The sequence below is a fragment of the Thamnophis elegans genome, chromosome 7 (assembly GCF_009769535.1).
Source record: "Thamnophis elegans isolate rThaEle1 chromosome 7, rThaEle1.pri, whole genome shotgun sequence".
In the NCBI taxonomy this organism is placed as follows: domain Eukaryota; kingdom Metazoa; phylum Chordata; class Lepidosauria; order Squamata; family Colubridae; genus Thamnophis; species Thamnophis elegans.
This window is the reverse complement of record NC_045547.1, coordinates 18344167-18364209: the sequence shown is the minus strand read 5'-3', so window position 1 is coordinate 18364209 and position 20043 is coordinate 18344167. Positions and strand designations below refer to the sequence as shown.

Sequence of the window (20043 nt, the reverse complement as noted above, 5' to 3'; positions counted from 1 at the left end):
AGAATGTTGGTTCTTCTAGGACTCTGATTAAGGAGTTATAAAGTCTGCAATTTTTTTAACATTGAAATGCTGTCGTTGGTATCTTTGAGGATTCTAAAGTGATGCCCGTCATTTCATGTTTAAAAGAGAAAATAGTTTGTCGCTTGAAAGTTCTGTGGTTCTGGAAACATCTTTTTGCAATGCAGTGTATAAGGCAATTTTTCTGCTGAAGGCACACAGCAGATCTCCCTGGATTGCACTCGCATATTTATGCCGCTTGCTTTAAAGCTGCTGTGAGGAAGGGAACAGCTAATCAGTGCCCGTTTCTTTGCAGCCCTAGCCGTTTCAATGGTGCAACTTTCACAGTCCCCCCTCCGCCGCCCTTCACCTTCATGCCACTCTGAAGAAGGGGAAGAGAAGAGCATGAAGCCAGATAAGCAGCAGGTGACCCAAGGTCCTCGAGGGGATAACCAGCCTCCCATGAGCCCCCTGCAGGCAGCTTTGAATTCTGCAGCCACAGCTTCTCAGGCATACGAGACTTACATTGATAATGGACTTATCTGCTTGAAACACAAAATTAGGAATATTGAAAAAAAGAAGGTAGGTATATTTTTTTCTAAATTAACAGAGTTCAATAATACTGTAAGACCTTATTGCTTTTACTGAATAAGCTGCCTTTGCTTATGGCTATATCTTCTTTTATTGATTTGGAAAGCAAGGTGCTCAGGAAAACTAATCTATACTTACTGCTTATAAAAAAAAATTTGCTCTATCCATTGGTCCAGAATAAGTGTATAGGTAATTACTTTAGATATTTGCAGCTTTTAAAATAAATTTTAAGATCGACTTTACATTTAATTTTAAAATAGCTTTGTGATGACAGGAATGGCTTTTAAGTAGATATGACATACACATTCATTTCTTTGCTCCTTTATTATACAACAGTCCCTTGTAATAAAAAATATAAGTTAAGTTGTATAGAATTACTGGGTAATTTTTGTGCTGTCAGTATAATGAAACCTGCCTGACTGGAAATTACTTCATGCTTCATTAATCCTTTTCTTTCTGCTGAAAGATTGCTTTACAATGCAGCTGCAAGAGATTTGAATTTAAATATGTTAAAAGGCTATAGTTTTAACTTTAAATATATATTATCTCTGAATCACAATGGTGCTTTTGATGTTCTAACATTTCTATTCATCAACAGTCTTAAAACACTGTTTCTGTGTTTAGAGAAATGCTAGGTCATATTAGCTCTGTTTGCAATTGCCTGTATAGAGCCTAGACTGCAGCAATGAATTATAAAGGGTATTTTTTTATTCATTGTTTCACTGATACCTAAGGCAGTGTACTTAAATATATTTTCCAGAGATGCCAGATTGAAAGTTAACCTTGCAATAGCATGGTATAGTATATGGTAGGAATGAAGGTTGCAATTAATGATGGGTTTGAGTGGTTCAAACTTGGCCTGTACCTGAAGAAAAAACTTGTTGTGTTTGCAGCTCAAGTTAGAAGACTACAGGGATCGGCTGAAAAGGGGGGAGGTCCTCAATCAAGATCAGTTGGTAAGATTTCTATTTTTATACCTCATTTTTACTGTTTTATAAACATTTTTTTACATCTACGCTTTTCTTGATCAGTTAAATGGCACTTGGTGGGAATGGCACTTGTGCATATATCTAGCTAGCTAGGCTAAATTTCTGTTTAACTTTAGAAACCGAGTGTATATAGTGTTGTTTTTTTTTGTTAAGACTTGACATTTTATAGGCTTTAATAAATAAAATGGGATGGAGTTTGACACTAATGGAATAGAAGGCTTCTGGGAAATGAATTGTACTCCTTTCAGTGAAACTGTAGTTCAAGTTCCCCACCCCATTGTTAACTTATAATTTACTTAACTTTGGCCTGTTGTATTAATCTAGTTGATAAAAGGATAAAGTAGTGGTACTGGGTTCAAACAACATGCTAATCAACAAACTAGCCAACAACATGTTAACTTAGCATGTTTGTGCAAATCATAGCTTATAACACTTAGACAAAAGAGCTGTGGATATTGCCATAGAATGGACCGGTCTCATCTGCTCTTTTACAGCCTTCTCTTATTTCCTGCAGCATTGTCTGAGTACCTTGCAATATAGCCAAATAATATGTTTCTGGGTGTTTCAAGAGATTTCAAAATTTAAGGTACTTGAACAAAGTTGGTTAATCTGTATGTATTAGCAAAATCAATTGCCATGATCTTTCAAATAATATCGTAATGCAGATTTTTATAACCTGGGAGCTTTCCATTGTATTGGGACCACAGCTTCTAAAATTCCTCATATGGAATAGCAAAAAGTAATGAAATGTGATGACACTTGGAGGATTCTATGGGAGACGAATTAATGTTTTGATGAGAGGAAATTTGTGCTAAAGATTTTATGAATGGCGTTTAAATTAGTAAACAAAAACACAGAAAAGTTATCATGCAGGAACTTCAGAAGAAATAAATTAGGATTATTGGTGAATAATCATGCATTGTTCAAAATAAAAAATTGAGGAAATCAATTATTCTAGTACTCTGATGCATTTAGGGGATCCCTTTGAGATATCCACCACACTATAAATAGAAATAATTATTTTAAATTGCATTATAATCCATTGGAAAGGTGGTAGTTAATTTTTAATATTTTAGAACTTTTAAACACTTTTTGACTTTACTTAACAAAATTTTTATTATGTTATTTATAAATTTTATATATGGTATATACTCTTAATGCTGTGTTTTCAACAATGTCTAAGTTCATGTGAGTATCTTTCAACAATCTTTTATTTAAATAGTCAGAAGTATAATAATTCTTAAAATGTTGCTTAAGCCTCCCTAAGACTCAATTATTGTTGCTTGTTTAAGTTTATTTTTACAAAAGTAAACCAAAGTCATCTTTCAAGTTAAAAAAGGCCTAACTACTGGGAGGTTTTCAACACTTTAACATAATCTGGAAACTTTATTGATCAACAAAGTTCATGTTTTAAAATATAAATTGCCCAAATCAAAATATGAAGAGTATTTATTCTGATCCATATGAAAAAATAGAATGGTTGTTTAAAATTAGCCAAATTGCCGTATAAGCAAATAAATCCTGACCAAATAAGATTGGTTGATTTTTCACTTGTGTTTCATTTTGAGTGTAAGCCAGGGGCAGAAAACATTTTGTTTCAATATATGCACTTTGCATAGTAAAATCAAGCTAGTGTTTTGATCCACCCAAAGATGCCATACATTTATTTTATTTGAGATGCTTCAAGACCCATCTCTGTAAACCTAGATTCATTTTTAAATGAATAAAAATTGACTAATTGCAGGAAGCTGTTGAAAAATATGAAGAAGTTATACATAACTTGGAGTTTGCTAAAGAACTTCAGAAGACATTTTCTGGACTAAGTCAAGAGGTGAGCAGAGCATATAATTGTGTTATTAGGTAATTAAGTTGACTCATTAGAAAATGTGTGAAGAATTGGATATATTTTTCCCCATTGCTAAGATAATCAGAGACTTGAATTATGCCTCTTCCATGGCAGAGAAGCTGCTTTTGACCAGTCATGATATGTAGGATGTTTTATTGTACAGGAAGTCCTTGACTTTCAACAGTTTGTTTAGTGACTGTTCAAAGTTACAACGGCTCTGGAAAATGTGACTTATGACCATTTTTCACAATTACAACCTTTGCAGCATCCCCATGTTCATGTGATCAAAATTCAGATGCTTGGCAACTAGTTCATATTTATGACCATTACTGTGTCCCAGGGACATGTGATCCCCTTTTGTGACCTTCTGACAAGCAAAGTCAATGGAGAAGCCAGATTCACTTAACAATCATGTTACTAACTTATCAACTGCAGTGATTCATTTTACAACTGGGACAAGAAAGGTCATAAAATGGGGCAAAACTCACTTAACAAATGTCTCACTTAACAGCAGAAATGTTGGGCTCAATTGTCATAAGTCTAGGACTACCTGTATTTACGAACAGTCAAAAGAAACTTGCATAATATGGCTCTTATTGCTTTGATGTAGGACAGTATTGGCGAACCTCTTTTGCATCTAGTGCTGAAATGGGGGAATGCGCACGGAAGAGTAGCTCCCTGGCCTGCATGAATGTGGACCGGGAAGCTGACCTTCCAGTTTCCGGCGTGCGCATGCGTGCCCGTCACCTGATCTTTTGGTTTCTGGCACTCCCACGCATGCATCGGAACCCAGAAGAGCAACGGGACAGCTGGCGTGTCCAGAGAGATGGGTCTGCATGCCACTTCTGGCATGTGTGCCATAGGTTCACCATCACAGATATAGAATATTATTGTGACAATTAATTTCTTGCATTTTAGGCATTAATGTTTGTAAAGGCTTGAAATTTGGGACTTGGGAACTTCCTCATAAATGTGATTAAAATAATCATTGACTGAAGTTATTTTCCTGAGCTTCAGTCTGTCCATTGTTTAGACTATTTATGAACCCACCACCAATCTCTTCCTCACATTGATACAGCTACTAAAAGCACAGCGGAAAGCGCAACGAAGAGAAACCTTACTGAAACTTGAAGCCGAGAAGAAAAAACTCCGCACAATACTGCAGGTCCAGTATGTGCTGCAGAATTTCACTCAAGAGCATGTGCAGAAAGACTTCAGAAGTGGCTTGAATGGTGCAATATACTTGCCTTCTAAAGAATTAGACTACCTCATTAAGTTTGCAAAATTGACATGTTCAGAAAGAAATGAAACTGTTAGGTAACTTTTCTTACTTTACCTTTAAATCAAATACATCGTGCCAATAGCATTTTGAAAATTTGGTTTTAAACTGTTGTTGGATTGTCTTGTTGCTGGGTTCAGTTTTGGGCACCATTTCAGGATGTATTCCCTGAAATAGTTTGTTTCCTTGACGAAGAGTAATGAAATATTTCTTTTTGTATTTTTTGTCTCACTTGTGTGGCATAACTGCAAGAAAAGTGGTTATTTGCTCTTAGCTTGCTATGCTTCCAGCATAAGAAACATCACCTTGAGCAACAGGTAGATTTTAGTGGGCAATGGGGTTTGATTAAATTAACCTTTCAAACCTGTAGGAGGAGAACCTCCATAATTCTGGCATAATACATACCTTAAGATAACTTGGTGCCCATGTGTACTCATTTGCCTTGACAAGGAAACTTCATACAGTATCAAATGAAACAAATTTATTTTAGTAATATGCGGTCTATTATGACTACTTTGGGACTTATCAATATATTGTTTTATTACTCTTAGATGTTATTTTAACCTATTCAATCTAGAACTATATGGTATAACATTTTTCAATCACATTCATAGTCAAAAAATTCAGATTGATGTGCCTAATTTTACAGAAATTTTACAAACATGATTTTCCTATTAAAATGTATTATTCCTTAAAATGTAGCCTTTTAGGCTCAGCTAAATTCTCTTAGATTGGAGTATAAAAATGGACATTATCATACTGCCATCAAATACAAAACCAGATTTCAGACAAAAAATGTATTATTTATTAGTATTCTGAAAAAAATGAACTTTGTTTTAGTATCCATTCCTACTGAGGTGGCAGCACAAGAAATTAGATTGGCGTTTTTAGCTGGAATGAAGTATATATCAATTGCCAGGTTCAAAGTTTACTAAGAAAAAGCCTGTTGCCAGCTACCATGTTTCTCCGAAAATAAGACACGTCCAATCAGGCTTTTCAGAACATGCACCATAATAAGCCCTCCCCCCAAAATAAGCCCGCCCCCAACTATTTAAGCGCATGCGCAACTGGTTGCTGCCATTACCACTGTACCACCTACTGGTACAGCTTCCAGGGCAAAAAGAGGGCCTGCCGGAAAAAGAACTGCAGGCCAAGCAAAGTGCTTCACGCCTCGTTCCCTCCTGTGCAAAGAGCCCACCGCAAAAAGAGCGGCAGGCCAGCAATGCGATCACCCTCTCCTGCCTGTTCCCTCTCGTGCAAAAAACACCGCCCACCTCACCCCAATGGTAAAGGCAGCCTGCCTGGTTCCCTTCCCCGCCGCTCCTTTAGCTAGGGGTGGCAGGTGGGGGGGGGAGAGGAGCGAGGCACGCGTCCTAGTGCTACCAGACTGACAGCTCCGCTGTGTTCCTCGCCCTTCCGTCCATTGAAGCCCCTTGTAAAAAAAACCTCATGAGTTCAACCCGCGAGGTTTTTTTTACAAGGAGATTCACTGGACAAAAGGGTGAGGAACATGACGGACCTGGAAAGAGGCGCGCCTTACGGCCCAACACTGCCCACCTCGCCCCAATGGTAAAGGTAGCCTGCCTGGTTCCCTTCCCCGCCGCCCCTTTAGCGAGGGGTGGCAGGTGGGGGAGAAGCGAGGCATGCCTCTTACCTGTTCAGCTCCGCTGTGTTCCTCACCCATTCGTCCAGTGAAGCCTCTTGTAAAAAAAACTCGTTCAAAAAAAGAAAAAAAGGAACCCTTCTCGCAACTTCAAGAAGTTTGATTGAACTCGTGAAAAGGGGTGTTTTTTTTAACCAGCAGCTTCCCTGGACACAATGGTGAGGAACACGACGGAGCTGGAAAGGTAAAAGGCCCGCCTCGCTTCTTGTCTGCCCCTGAAAATAATAAGCCCTCCCCTGTAATAAGCCCAAGGCCATATTTCGTGGGTCAAAAAAAATAAGACCCTTCTTATTTTCAGGAAAATATGGTAATTAACCCTAGTTTGCAATAAATAGCAAGCTGACCTATTAGTTAAAACTTAATTGCAAGCTATTTTTTGAAAACTTTCTTTCTTTCTTTTTGCTTTAAGCATTGAAGACCAAATGGAGCAGTCATCACTCTATTTCTGGGACCTGCTAGAAGGCAGTGAAAAAGTAGTGGTTGGGACAACCTGTGAGTAGCTTAATAAAAAGAGGCTCTGTTGTTATAGTGGGATGTAAATATTTAAGGTAAAAGGCAGAACTGAGATAGCAACTTTTATTTCAGTCCATAAGGCCTTTGCCTTATTGCCTACATTGCTTGGTCTTTCCATTGTCTCTGAAATTGAATATTGCCAGACTTACAGATGTTGTTGACCACTAGGGCAAAGGTTTTAATCAGGCATAAAAGAGAAGATCATATTAGAAGAATGGGATTCAGTAGTGCTGTAGTATCATCAGTAGTACCTGTGGTTTATATCAGTTTTAGCATCTATACATTGTGTGTGGAAGATAGAACTTTTAATTTGTGAAGCAATTTGACCTTGATACCCTTGTGTTAAGGTATATTTTTTTGAGAACATGGTCATGGGATATATAAGGGTTTTCTCTGTTAATTTGTGATCTCATTTGGCTTAACACTGAATCCCACATTTTGTCAAACTATAATATGGCTTAGTTGCTTTTTACTTAGCATGTGAAAATCCACCTATTATTGGAAACTAGGTCATTATGGCTTGTTTAGCAAAGCATGATTTGAAATCCCTGCTTAGCATTTGTCTGTATAGTGTGTGAGTGTTTCTAGTACAATAGAACCTCTGGTCATGAACGCTTCTGACCATGACCAAATCGGGTTCCAATCAAAAAATTCACAAAATTTTTGAATTTGGTCACAAACACATACTTGGACGGTGATCAAACACAGTCGCGGCCGATTCTCCCTTCCGCATCATTTTTTGGTAAGCGCCAAATTTTGAGTCACGACCAAATCAAGTTGCAACCAAAATTATGGAACAAATTATGGTCGCTACCAGAGGTTCTACAGTAATGTGGGATACTGGCTATTGGGGAAACCCTGATTTAGGTAGCTGTAAAATACATGTCACTAACATGAAATATTTATTTTTTAAGACGAGTGATTTCTGCTAGCCAAAGTTTTAAAATACTTTAGTAATATCATTCAACATTGATCACTTTTTCTTTTAGATAAGCATCTGAAGGATTTGTTATCAAAATTAATAGATTCTGGATATTTTGAAAACATTCCTACCCCTTGCAACAAACCAGAAAAAAAAGAACTGAGAGAAGAAATGCTTGAAAAACCCAAACAATTATCAAAACCAGAATCTGTCAATGAAATAGGTAATGTATACATTTAAATCTTAAATTGCATGATTGACCTTGTCTGGACTTTCAGATTAAGATGGGCTTGTATCAAGGCTGTATGCATTTATGGTGCTCTCTTCATTTTTAGGATTTTAAGAATTTTTGAGGAATATAACTGTAATAAAGCATTGGTAGGAATCTGCACAAAAATCATAAGCCTAAGTACAAATCTGCAGGAGTTGTTTTGTCATCTTTTGCTTAATTAGAGATTTACTGAACATGCATTTTGACCAAGATTGTCTAAACCTATGCATGCAACAGTAACAATGTGTGTGTTTTGTACCAAGATAAATTGCACATTGCTAACTTCGAATAGGAAACAGAATTGTGGTTGAAGCCATTTAATCCAAAGTCTGAGTCTAGCTTCATATTTTACCCTAATCTGTAATGTAATGATTTTGGCTTAATACATTGTGTGAAGGAGGCCAAATGTGTCTTCATCAAATTATGGTTAACAAATTACAATATATTGTGTTAATTAACTTCACCCTCTTCATGCAATTACAGCACTTGCTTGTACAGGTACTTGAATTAAAGTTGCTTTTTTTTTTTCGTTTCCAGAATCTCAGAGGCAGCATGTTAAATCTGAAATACAACCTCAAGAAGTAAGTCCATCGTATTATCTGGTACATAGTACATAGTGGGATTACAAGTAGCTTTTAATATAACTTTAATTATAAGGTTTGCATAATACAAGATCTCTTTAAAATCTTTTTTTTTTTTTAATAGATTTTATTGGTAAAAAGAAAATACAACATCCATAACTTGTAACAAAACAATACAACTACATTTCGAGATATTCCCATACTATCAAATCATTATAAACATCAAAGGTTAGGTATCTTTCCCTCCCTCTTTTCTTCCCTCCCCCCTTACTTCCTTCTCCCCTGCCTTCCCTCCTTTCTTTTCTCCTTTTCTCCTTTCCTTCCCCCTCCTTTCCCTCCCTCGCTCCCCCCCTCCTTCACACATACCTTCCCTCCTTCCCTGCCTCTTTCCCTCCTCCTTCCTTTTCTCTTAATCTCCCTCCTTTCCTCCCTCCTTCCCTCCTTCCTTTCAACTCTCCTTCTCTCTTTCTTTCCCTCCCTCTTTCCCTCTTTACTACCCTCTCTTCTTCCCTCCCTCCTTCCTCCCCCAGTTTCTTCTCTTTCTTCTCTCCTTCTTTCTTCCCACCTTCTTTCCCTTCTCTTCTTTCTCTTCCTCCTCTTTCTTCCCCCCTTCTTCTGCCTTTCCTATTCCTCTCCTTTCTCCTCTCCATCCAGACTTCCCTACTATCCTCCTTCCCTCCCTTCTAACCTTTGTTACATTTGCGTATTTTCCTCTGCTGAGGACAATCTGGTTCTCTTTCCCTTTCCTTGCTTGAAGAGGCAAGGATTATACGTCTTCTCGCCTCATCTAAAATGAAGTTTGATCACTAATTTCATGCAGGTAATTATAGCGAATTTCCTATCAGCTTTTTAAAGTTTTCCCAGCATTGTAGCGTGACAAAATTGCTCGACGGTGGGTTCTCGCCCCTGATACATTTCTCCTTTCGTTTATCTCTCAGTTGTTGTATATTGTTCATTTGAGTTATTGGTTTAATCGTGATAGGTTAGTTAGCTATCTCTTTTTATGTCTAGGTCTTCACTGACTCATCAAGCCATTTGTATAGCTTCTCCCAGACTGTATAAAAGTCTGTGTCTTCTTTGTCATTAATTCGCATCGTCAGTCTGTTCATTTCTGCTAGTTCTAAAATTTTATTCATCACCATAGTGTTGGTGGGGGCATTTTCACTCTTCCAGCACTGTGCGTAAACAATCCTTGACGCTGTCAGAATATGGACTAGGAGGTATTGGTCAGATTTGCAAATTTTTTGATCTATTATTCCTAATAAGAAAGTTTCCGGCTTAAAGCATAGTTTAATTGACAGGATTCCATTCAGCCATCCTAGTATTTGCTTCCAATATGCTTTGGCTACCGGACACGTCCACCACATATGGTAGTACGTGCCCAGCACCGTTTTACATTTCCAGCATATGGCTGAAACTTTTGAAGACATTTTCGCCAGTCTTGTCGGTGGAAGATGCCAGCGGTAGAACATTTTATATATATTTTCTTTATAGGCCGTCGACTTTGTCAATTTTAGATTCCATTCCCAGACTCTTTCCCAGTCGTCTAGATCTATTGAGTGGCCGATGTTTTGGGCCCAGGTTACCATGACTTCTTTTACTCTTTCTGCTTCCGTTTTTCGAATCAGTAAGCAGTTGTATATTTTTGAAATTAATTTCTCATCTGGTCCAATTAAAATTTTATCTAATTCCTGGTTCTTGTTCTGGAAGCCAGGTTGTGCTAGATCGAATTTATGTTTGTTTTGAATTTGAAGATATGGCCACCAATCGATGTTTATTCCCTTATCAGCCAAATTTTCCCTGGGGTTTAGTTTGTTTTGGTCGTCTAGCAACTGTTGGTAGGTAACAATTTTATCCAAGTTTATCAAATTCGGGTATATCAGGGCTTCCGTCGGAGATATCCATTTAGGTAGTTGCGTATAGTATCTCCTTCTAATTTCGAGCCAGTCCTTAATCAATACCCCCCTTAAATGGTGACTACTAAAATAATTGTGGATTTTATTTCCCTCGCACCATAAGTAGTTGTGCCACCCGTATTGCAGGTCGTGGCCCTCTATTGTTAAGATTCTTTTATTAGCTAACATTACCCATTCTTTTATCCACATAGTTGTTGCTGCTTGATGATATGTTTTCCATTCCGGTAATCCCATTCCCCCTTGAGTTCTTTTATCCTGCAGGTGCATATATTTTATTCTGGGCTTTTTACCATTCCATATAAAGTTACGAATCATTTTGTCCAAATCATTATAAAATTTTTCCCCTAGCTTAACCGGTGCCGTTTGAAATAGGTAGAGGATTTTTGGGAGAACATTCATTTTAATTACTGCGACTCTTCCCATCAGTGATAGTTGTAGTTTTGACCAGGTTTTTAAGTCCTTTTGGGTATTCTGTAACAACTTATCATAGTTGTCTTCTTTTATGGAAGAGCACTTCGCAGACAGCCAGATCCCTAAATACTTAATTTTTTTAGTTACCTTTAATTCCATTGTTTCCTCTAGTTCTCCAATCTGGTTTTTGGGGAAATTTTTTATAATCATTTTTGTTTTTTCCTTGTTTATTTTTAAACCGGCCACACACCCAAAGTTCTCAATGTCCTTCATCAAATTCGGTCCTGAAAGTAAGGGGTCTTCCACGATAAAGACCATGTCATCCGCGAAGGCCTGTACTTTATATTGTTCTTTTTTTATGGTCAGGCCCCTAATTTCCTGATTTGATCTTATCCGATTTAAAAGGACCTCTAGAGACGTAATAAATAGTAGTGGGGAGAGCGGGCACCCTTGTCTAACACCCTTTCCAATTTGTATCCTCTCCGTTAGTTCCCCATTGACTATAATATTTGCAGATTGCCGTGAATATATAGATTCTATAATCTTAATAAATTTATCGCCAAATTTCATCATTTTTAGTTGAGTGATTAGAAAGTTCCAATCTAGGTTATCAAAGGCTTTCTGAGCGTCGACAAAGATTAATGCGAGTTGTTTCTCGGATCTTGTTTGATAGAATTCCAGGGTGTCCATTATTATTCTTGTATTGTTTCTAATATGTCTTTTTGGGAGAAAGCCGTTTTGATCCGAATGGATACTTTGATTTAATATTATTTTTAGTCTTTCCGCCAATATTGATACAAAGATTTTGTAATCTGCATTTAACAGGGATATGGGTCTATAATTTTGGACCTTGCTACTGTCCGCCTCTTCCTTTGGTATTAGGGTAATGTAGGCTTCCCCCCATGATTTTGGGACCCTACCATTTTGCAATGTATCATTACATAGTTCTAATAATTTGTCTTCTATGGTATTTTGAAGTTTTTTATATATTTCCGACGGGAGCCCATCCGGCCCAGGTGTTTTATTGTTTTTTTGTTTTTGAATGGCCTTTTTCAGTTCTTCTTGTGTAATTTCTTTATCGAGCATCTCTCTCATCTCCTCCGACAAGACTGGAAGCTTCTGCTTTATAAGGTATTTTCTAATGTCCTGTTCATTAATTTCGTCTTGTTTATATAGTTTCCTATAATAGTTCTGTACTATCTTTTTCTTTTCTCCTATTTCTTGTTTCAGATTCCCCTCCTCGTCATACAGTTGTTTAATAATTCTTTTGACCTTCTCCTTTCTTATTTTGTGGGCCAACCATCTCCCAGTTTTATTTGCATGTTCAAAATAATTCTGCTTCATTTTCTTAATGTTTTGTGCTATTTCCTCTTGGGAGATCAAATTTATTTGGTGTTTAATTAACTCTCCTTTTTCCCTGTGTCTACTATTTTCTGGCTCTTTCTGGGTCAGCAGTTCCGTCTCTCTTAGTTCTTTGTTCAGTGTATTAAGTTTTTCCCTGTGCATTTTGTTTCTTCTTATTATATAGGCTATGGAAATTCCCCTCACAACTGCCTTCATCGTGTCCCAAACATTTTGTATTGAGGTCTGCTCTTTACCGTTTTCTTTAAAGAAGTAGCCCAGTTCCTTTTCTATTTGTTGTACAAATTGTTTCTCTTGTAGTATGTTCTGGTTTAATGTCCACCTAGCTTTTATCCTTGCCTTCCCTTTCCATTGCCATAAGACTGGGTGATGATCGGCCCACTTGTTGGTTATTATTTCAATATTTACAGTATCCATGAGTAGCTCCGAGTTTGACCAAACCATGTCGATACGGGACCATGAATTATGTGGATGGGAGTAAAACGTGTACTGTTGCATCTTGTCATTCATTGCTCGCCAGACATCATAAAGATCTAAATCCTTCACCATATTTACATAGGCAGACGGTAGTTTCCTTCTTGTGCTTTTCTTGTGGGTACCCTTATAGTCCATCTTACCATCTGCTATAGCGTTGAAATCCCCTAGAATACATATATTTTGCCACTCTATTTCATTTATCCTCTTATATAGATTAATATAAAATCTCTCTTGTTTTTGATTTGGGGCATAGATTCCAACTAGTAAAATTTTTTTCCCACCATTAATTATCTCCACCATTAATACCCTACCATCTTTGTCTGCATATATTAATTTGGGGTTCAACCATTCTTTTATATACATCACAATTCCTCTTTTTCTGGTTTGTGCTGACGAGCAGAATGTTTTACCTAGTTTTGGACAGACCAACAGGTTATTGTATTTTTCTTTAATGTGGGTTTCCTGAAGACAGATTACATCTAACTTTTGTTTCACTAGATCCAACAGTACTCGTTTTCTTTTGGAAGTTATGTTAAGACCATTTACATTAGCTGATAGTACATTCGTTTCCCATTCTTCAATTCCCTTACACGTTATTCGCTTTGAGGGCACCTTTGGATCGAGTCTCGATGGGTGACCTTGCTCTCGAATCTTCTCTGCCATATCTCTCTCGTTCTCTGGCCTCTCCTGGCCCCCGCCCCTCTGGTTGAGTTTCAATTATAGTGTCCCCCTGTCTTAAAAGTCCTTCTTTATTAAATCTCTCATCGTCTGCTAGTAAAAGTTCCTGGAATTCTTGAGCTTTCGCCAAGGTATCTATTCGGTATTTCTTTTCCCTCCATGTTATCAACATTCCTTCTGGAAGGAGCCATCTGAACTGAATTCTGTCTCTGTTTAAACGTGTGGAGAGGAAGTTGTATTTCCTTCTCTTCTCTCTGACTCTCCGTGGAGTCTGTTTTAAGATGAGAATTTCTTTACCTTTGTATGTTAGAGAGTCCCCTCTTATTGTACTTAGAATGTCCTCTCTCAGCTGTCTTCTCAACACCCTCACATGGATCTCCCTCGGAAGCCGGTGGCGTCTCGCGAAGCCTGTATTGACTCTATAGGCTTCGTCCAGATCATTAATAACCTCTTTTTTCGGCCTGCCGAGGACTAATCCCAGGATTTCTCCAATCAGCTCCCGGAGGTTTTCATCTTTTGCTTCCTCCACGTTTTGTAGTCTTAAATAATATGCTGATCGCTCTAATTCTAGCTGGAGGATGGCCTCCTCCAGGCTTGAGTTTATAGATTCCAGATTGTCCTCCACTTTGTCTATCCTTTTTTCCGCTATTTCCGTTCTCCCCTTAACATTTTGAATTTCCTGCTCATTTTTCAGCAGCGCTGTTTGTATTACTCCTATACGTTCCTCAATTTTTCCCATATTGTTTCTTACTTCACGCATTTCATTCTTTACTCCCTCCAGGCCTTTGGCGACACTTTCCCCCATCTTCAATATTGTCTCTTGTAGGGAGTCCATTGTTACTTCCTGGTCTTGCAGGGTTGGGGCTGCCTTATCTCCCGTTTGCCTGCCCTCAGGGGACTTTTCCCTCACCGGGGTAGATAGGGGAGTTTGCTTTTTACTCCCTTTAATTAAGGTTACTGTTTTCGTTGCCATTTGCTTTAATTCAGCTCTTCCCCTATAAGGTGTAAGTCTAGTACCTTCTGAGTGCTGCTTAAGTAGTTATACAGAGCCCGGGGTACATACAGGGTAATTAAGCTGGAGCAGGGCTGTGAAATATAGGCTCAGTTAATTCTATAGTATCTGGGAGAGTCAGGAAGAGAAACGTTTCAGCGTGATACGACAGGGTGCAGGAGAGGCCAGAAAGTATTTAGAACTCACCCATCAATCTCTTCCTGTTGTCAGTGTAGTGTTTTCCTTCTGCTGTCTCTGGCTGTAATATGACACCGGGTACTTCAAACCCTTGTGATTAAACTTCTTTCCTTTTTCCCAGGCAGGCAAATCCAGCTTCTCTTCTTCGTCTCGTCCTCTGTTAATCCTCAAATTTAACTAGTCCAAAGCCTGTCTTCTTCTATTCACAACGTCAATCAGCTTTCACAAAAGTTCACTGTTTGTATTTAATAGCCGCTGCAGATAAATGCGCCCACACACGTATCTGTATTTATTGCAGTAAAGTTGTTTATCTTTTAGGTTTAGGCTTTTAAGTCAGATCTTGTGATTACCGTCATTTGGTCCGCTATATATTCCCTGCAGCTGTCTCTCCCTTCCTTATTAGTGGCTGGCAGTCACGCCTTCTGGTCGGCCATTAATCAGCCGACCTCTTTTGCACGAACTCTGAGGGAGCCTCTTGCTTCGTGGGAGGAGATCGCCTTTCACCCTCCACTGCACAGAGGTTTCCCCTCTCCAAAGGTCCTCGCACCTCGAAGGGACCTTGCCTATTACGGCCACGCTCGTGGAAAGACCGGGCGAACCGAACAGAGAGTCTGTCAGCAGCCCGTTCCAGCGTCGATCTCTTTAAAATCTTGAAGAACTTTACGTTCCAACAAAATAAATTGATTTTCATTTGTAATTATTGACTTCAACTTGTGTTTGCTAAATTCCTTCCTTCTTTTAGTGTACTTTACTTTATTGTCATTGCACATGGTGTAACGAAATTAAATGCTGTCTTTGGTTTACATTATAACTATAAAAATAAAAAGACAAACCCTCCCTCCCTCCCTTCCTTCCTTCCTCTCTAGGAGCAAGGTCAATGATGGAAAATGTCTATTTCTATTATTTGAAAAAGTAAAAAAGTATCAGGGCATCATCGGTATTTGGTAATTCTGAAGAATCCTAAGTTTTTCTGAGGCATGTTACAAGCTTACAAGGGTCCATGACACAAACTGGCACCAAAAATGTAAAATTATAAATCCACACCAGCAAAAATCCCCACAAATGAGCCACAAAGCAAGTTCAAATAAAAGTAGACCCATGCAGAATATAGATTGAAGCTCAAACTAAAAATGTCTAAAATAAACAGTACAATATAAAATCAAAGTTTTGACCTGCTCTAAATTACTTACTACATCTGTGGGGCTTGGATTGCTCCCAAGTCTTAACAGTATGTTTACATTCTTCCTCATAGCTAACTGCTACTTCTGGGAAGATTCAAAGTTTTGTGTGAATTCTGATTTAACAGGCCTGTCTGTCCCAGGTCACATCCAACAATTGGATTTATTAGACTTTTAGAATACGCTGAAAGAAATCTGTTAATACAGCACTATATTTATTCTAAATCCTTGATCAAAATTTGTATTTAACTGAACCTAATTAAAAGAAAATTGCATAAGTTGTTTAAGAAGCTAAAGCATACAATTCAACCTTAATTTGTTCAATTACAAGATCTGACACAGTGGTGAAATTCAATTTTTTTTACTAACGGTTCTGTGGGCGTGGCTTGGTGGGCATGGCAGGGAAAGGATACTGTAAAATCTCCATTCCCACCCCACTCCTGGGGGAAGGATATTCTCTAGAACCTGTGAGATCTTGCTGGATTTCACCCCTGATCTGACACGTAATCAGTAAATGAAAAAAAATAACCAATAGTTGGATAAAATAGTAAAAGGAATCCATCTCATTAATTCTGAAAGAATAATATTTCACATCCATTAAAATCTATTAGATTTGCCATAGGCAGTAACTGGACTGGAAATTGTCTATAAAAACTGGCTATGCAAGTAACTTATTTTTATTTATCTTCTTAGTATATAGGCAAAGCAGGAATTAAGCTTTTATATCTTAGTGATAGATTACATTAAATTTATAATTGTTGAGCTGACCTAAATGAAGGTTTGTAAATAAAGTGGTTAAGGCACCAATCTAGAAAGCAGGAGACCATGAGTTCATGTCCCACTTTAGCCATGAGAGCCAACTGGGTGACTTTGGGACAGTCGCATTCTCTTAGCTCAACCCATTTCACAGAGTTGGTATTTGGGAAAAACAGGAGGAGGAAGTTCTGTTTGTTTGATATGTTTGTCGCCTTGAGTTATTTGTAAAAATAATAAAGGTGGGATACAAATAAATAAAGATGTTAAAAGGAAACATGTTTTATTTCTTTCATATGTTTCCTTGAATATTTTTAAAACAGTGATCTGTTCCTTTAACTTTATGCAGAAAAGGGAATTTAAATTTTTCAGAAGTAAGAACTGAAGGCCCAGCTTATTTATGAAGACAACTCTGAGCAGATACTTAAATTTGGCAATCTCTTACAGATGCAATAATAGTGGAGTGGAAAATGACCCAATCTGAAATGACAAGCTTGTTAGTTGGCCACTTCTCATGAAGCAAAACACGATGATGGAATTAAAAGCCCCATTCACTAATAAACAGAGTTCACAGGGAGGCCCTGCGGCAGAGAGCTGGGAATACCTTGAAGTAATGTGTCATTCTCCCCTCCTTCTAGTCTCATCTGTCTTGTCATCTTTGCCAATGAAAAAGGCAAAGAGTTAGTCCATTTGCAAGATAACAACATTTGAAAAGTGGGGTCTCAGTTGAAGTCTGCATGACTAGGCTTGGCAGGCTGGATTCAGCTCACAAATTGGAAACCAGACATTTTGTGAACCTCCATTTCCTTATACCCCTAATTTTAAATTTTAACAAGGAACAACTGAAGAGCTGAACAAATACATTATATATTTTTCCTTTTGCAGATGGGCCACTGGTCTACATGGACACTTTCTTCCTCTTTATCATTTGGGAGGCTATATCAGCAATGGGCTTTGGGAAGTGGTAGGGACAAATAATTATATGAGGGAATTGAAATACAAGAGAACAGAAAGATGACAGATAACATTTTTATCCCAGATAACAATTTCCCTGTAAGAATCCTCCCAAACTAGATTGGGGAAACATATTTAAGAATATCTGATTTAGCTCTCTGTTGTTACACGAGCCATCACGAGTTGTCCAGTTGATTGCCATTTCCCTATTCAAAATATGATATATTTAAAGAAAGAAACAATATAAAGCAAAACTCCAGTACTATTTCTAAAATAGCATCTAAAATAGCAACCTCTATCAGATGCATTATGATAAAGCTCAAGAATGAGATGAATATGTTGTTGTATATACACAAAATATATACACTTATTAATGCCTTCTCCACTTGTCCATATACACTGCCTAATTCATTTCTTCAACTGCAACTTACTGGAGTAAATAGCCCTAATAATGTTATCTTATATAGGATTGAGCCACTACAGGATTATGGCAGTTTTAGATACCAGTGGCTTGCAAGTAGATGGTTTACTTCACAGGCAAATTGTTAACCTGTAGATTTATTAGATTTTTATCTTCTGCTGAACCCCAAAAAGCTGGTTCTTAGGTGACTTTCTATATATGCTAGAATTAGAGCATATTAATTTTGGACTGGAAAGGATACTGTTTCCATAGTTACCAATGTTTTCACATACTTCCCTTGATAGCTTCCTGCCACCTGCCTTTAATATATTTTTTAATTAAAAAAAAATAAAGGGGAAGCCAGTTTGCTGCAAAGTGTTTGTGTTTAACATCTTTATAGGCATTTTTGGAACAAGTGTGTGATTGTAGTGTGTTGCTTTATGTTGGTCCTAAATGCAAAAGGAGAAGGCAGTATATTTGGAAGGGGGGAGATGAGTTTGAGTGATTGACAACAGCCTCTTTAGTTTACCTTTTGGTAAGTGGATATGTTTTGATTGCATATACAGTATCCACTTTGGGATTAATAAGTGTTCCTGCAACGACTGCCATTTTATACGAGTACCATGAATGTATTCTAAAATTTGGAAATGTCCTCACTGGCCCTAAGACATGCCCTCCCACAAACTAGAGCTTCTATCATCTTTACTTGTTGCTTTAGCAATAAGGTATATTTTGATTGATGTCTATTGGCCTCTCTGATGAAAACTACTGTGCACATTAATACAGCTTATGCTAAATTTTATGCTGCTCTACTGAAGTGTTCTGTTTCTGTTTTGGTCTGTACTACACAGTTTCTTAATAGGCGCTATTTGCCTGAAGCAGACTGTACTGTCAAGCCAGAAGGAACCAAACACTGGGAAATAGAACATACTACAAAAAGTGATCCCCCCAAATCCTGGGAAATGCTGGTTGATGTTGAAGAAGAGGAACAGAAAAGGCAAAATCCAGACTCCACAAAGTCATTGGAATCTGTAAACCAGGAAGGGAAGAAGAAGCTGGAACTTTCACGGCCTTGGGAATTGCCTCTTCAAGAAGTTGATGATCATAAGCAGGATGTTCCGAAGCCTTGGGTGGCCCCAGTTAAAGAAGAGCAGGCCTCTTCCAAATCCTGGGTAACAAAAGAGAAAGAACAGCAGGAACCAAAGCAAGAAGGTCCTAAGCCTTGGGTAACTAAAACTAAAGGAGGATTGGAACAAAACCAGGAAAAGCCAAAAATGTGGGTGTCTCAAACTAATATGGACACTTTGAAAAAAACAGAACCTGTGAAGTCTTGGGATGCACGTGTCCAAGATGAGAAACAGCAACCTGAAAAGCCATGGGTGGGGCATATAGGAGAAGAGGATGAGCAAAAATCCCAGCCTCCAAAAGCTTGGGAAACATCTGAAAGATCACAGCAAGTGGTCCAGCAGCCATTACAGAATCCTCCTAAGATCTGGGGAGTTGGGAATCTTGTACCAAAGGATCAGACTGAGCTAAAGAAGCTTGACGGGGAACTGAAAGAAGTGAGTTAGCATAAACAACAGCATCCAAATTAACGTGCTTTTCTCACATTATTTTGCTTACTGAAAATTAATTGCTTCTATACCTATTATCCATTGCTATGGAACATTGATTAATATGCTATTGATAATTCAATGGTTTTTCTATGTAGATCCTAGGGGCTGAAGATAAGGGAGCCTTGACATTTCATATTACATTAATCTTCCAATGCCCCTGATAATGTAGCTGCCTTGAATGCTACTTTTGCTTTAAATGTAATAGCAAAATCAAAATAACGGTCTGGTTTTGGCAAAGCAGAAAACTTCCATTTTACGTTGCATGCCTAAACTCTATGCTAGTCCACTGCCCTCTTTCTTCCTGATGCACAGTGGAAATTGGGACCTTTAGCTTCTTTTTTATTTATATTTAAACTTTGAGAATTGCAGTTTTCTAGTTAAAAAACATATGGGCACTTATGTCTAAAAGCTGTAACAGCATCTTTTGATTCATATGGCAGCTTCATAACAAATATGC

At 37.9% G+C, this 20043-nt stretch overlaps 1 protein-coding gene across 1 annotated transcript in view; it reads left to right on the top strand.

The window, feature by feature from the left end:
• The first annotated feature begins 321 nt into the window (after positions 1 to 321).
• CAPRIN2 (caprin family member 2) overlaps positions 322 to 20043 on the top strand; it is a 39255-nt gene continuing 19533 nt past the window's right edge. The window contains exons 1-8 of the mRNA XM_032220720.1: positions 322 to 579; positions 1482 to 1544; positions 3322 to 3408; positions 4502 to 4740; positions 6775 to 6857; positions 7868 to 8023; positions 8609 to 8652; positions 18822 to 19532. Coding sequence (XP_032076611.1) covers positions 328 to 579; positions 1482 to 1544; positions 3322 to 3408; positions 4502 to 4740; positions 6775 to 6857; positions 7868 to 8023; positions 8609 to 8652; positions 18822 to 19532 — 1635 coding nt within the window. The 5' untranslated portion in view covers positions 322 to 327. The remainder of the gene's footprint in view (positions 580 to 1481; positions 1545 to 3321; positions 3409 to 4501; positions 4741 to 6774; positions 6858 to 7867; positions 8024 to 8608; positions 8653 to 18821; positions 19533 to 20043) is intronic.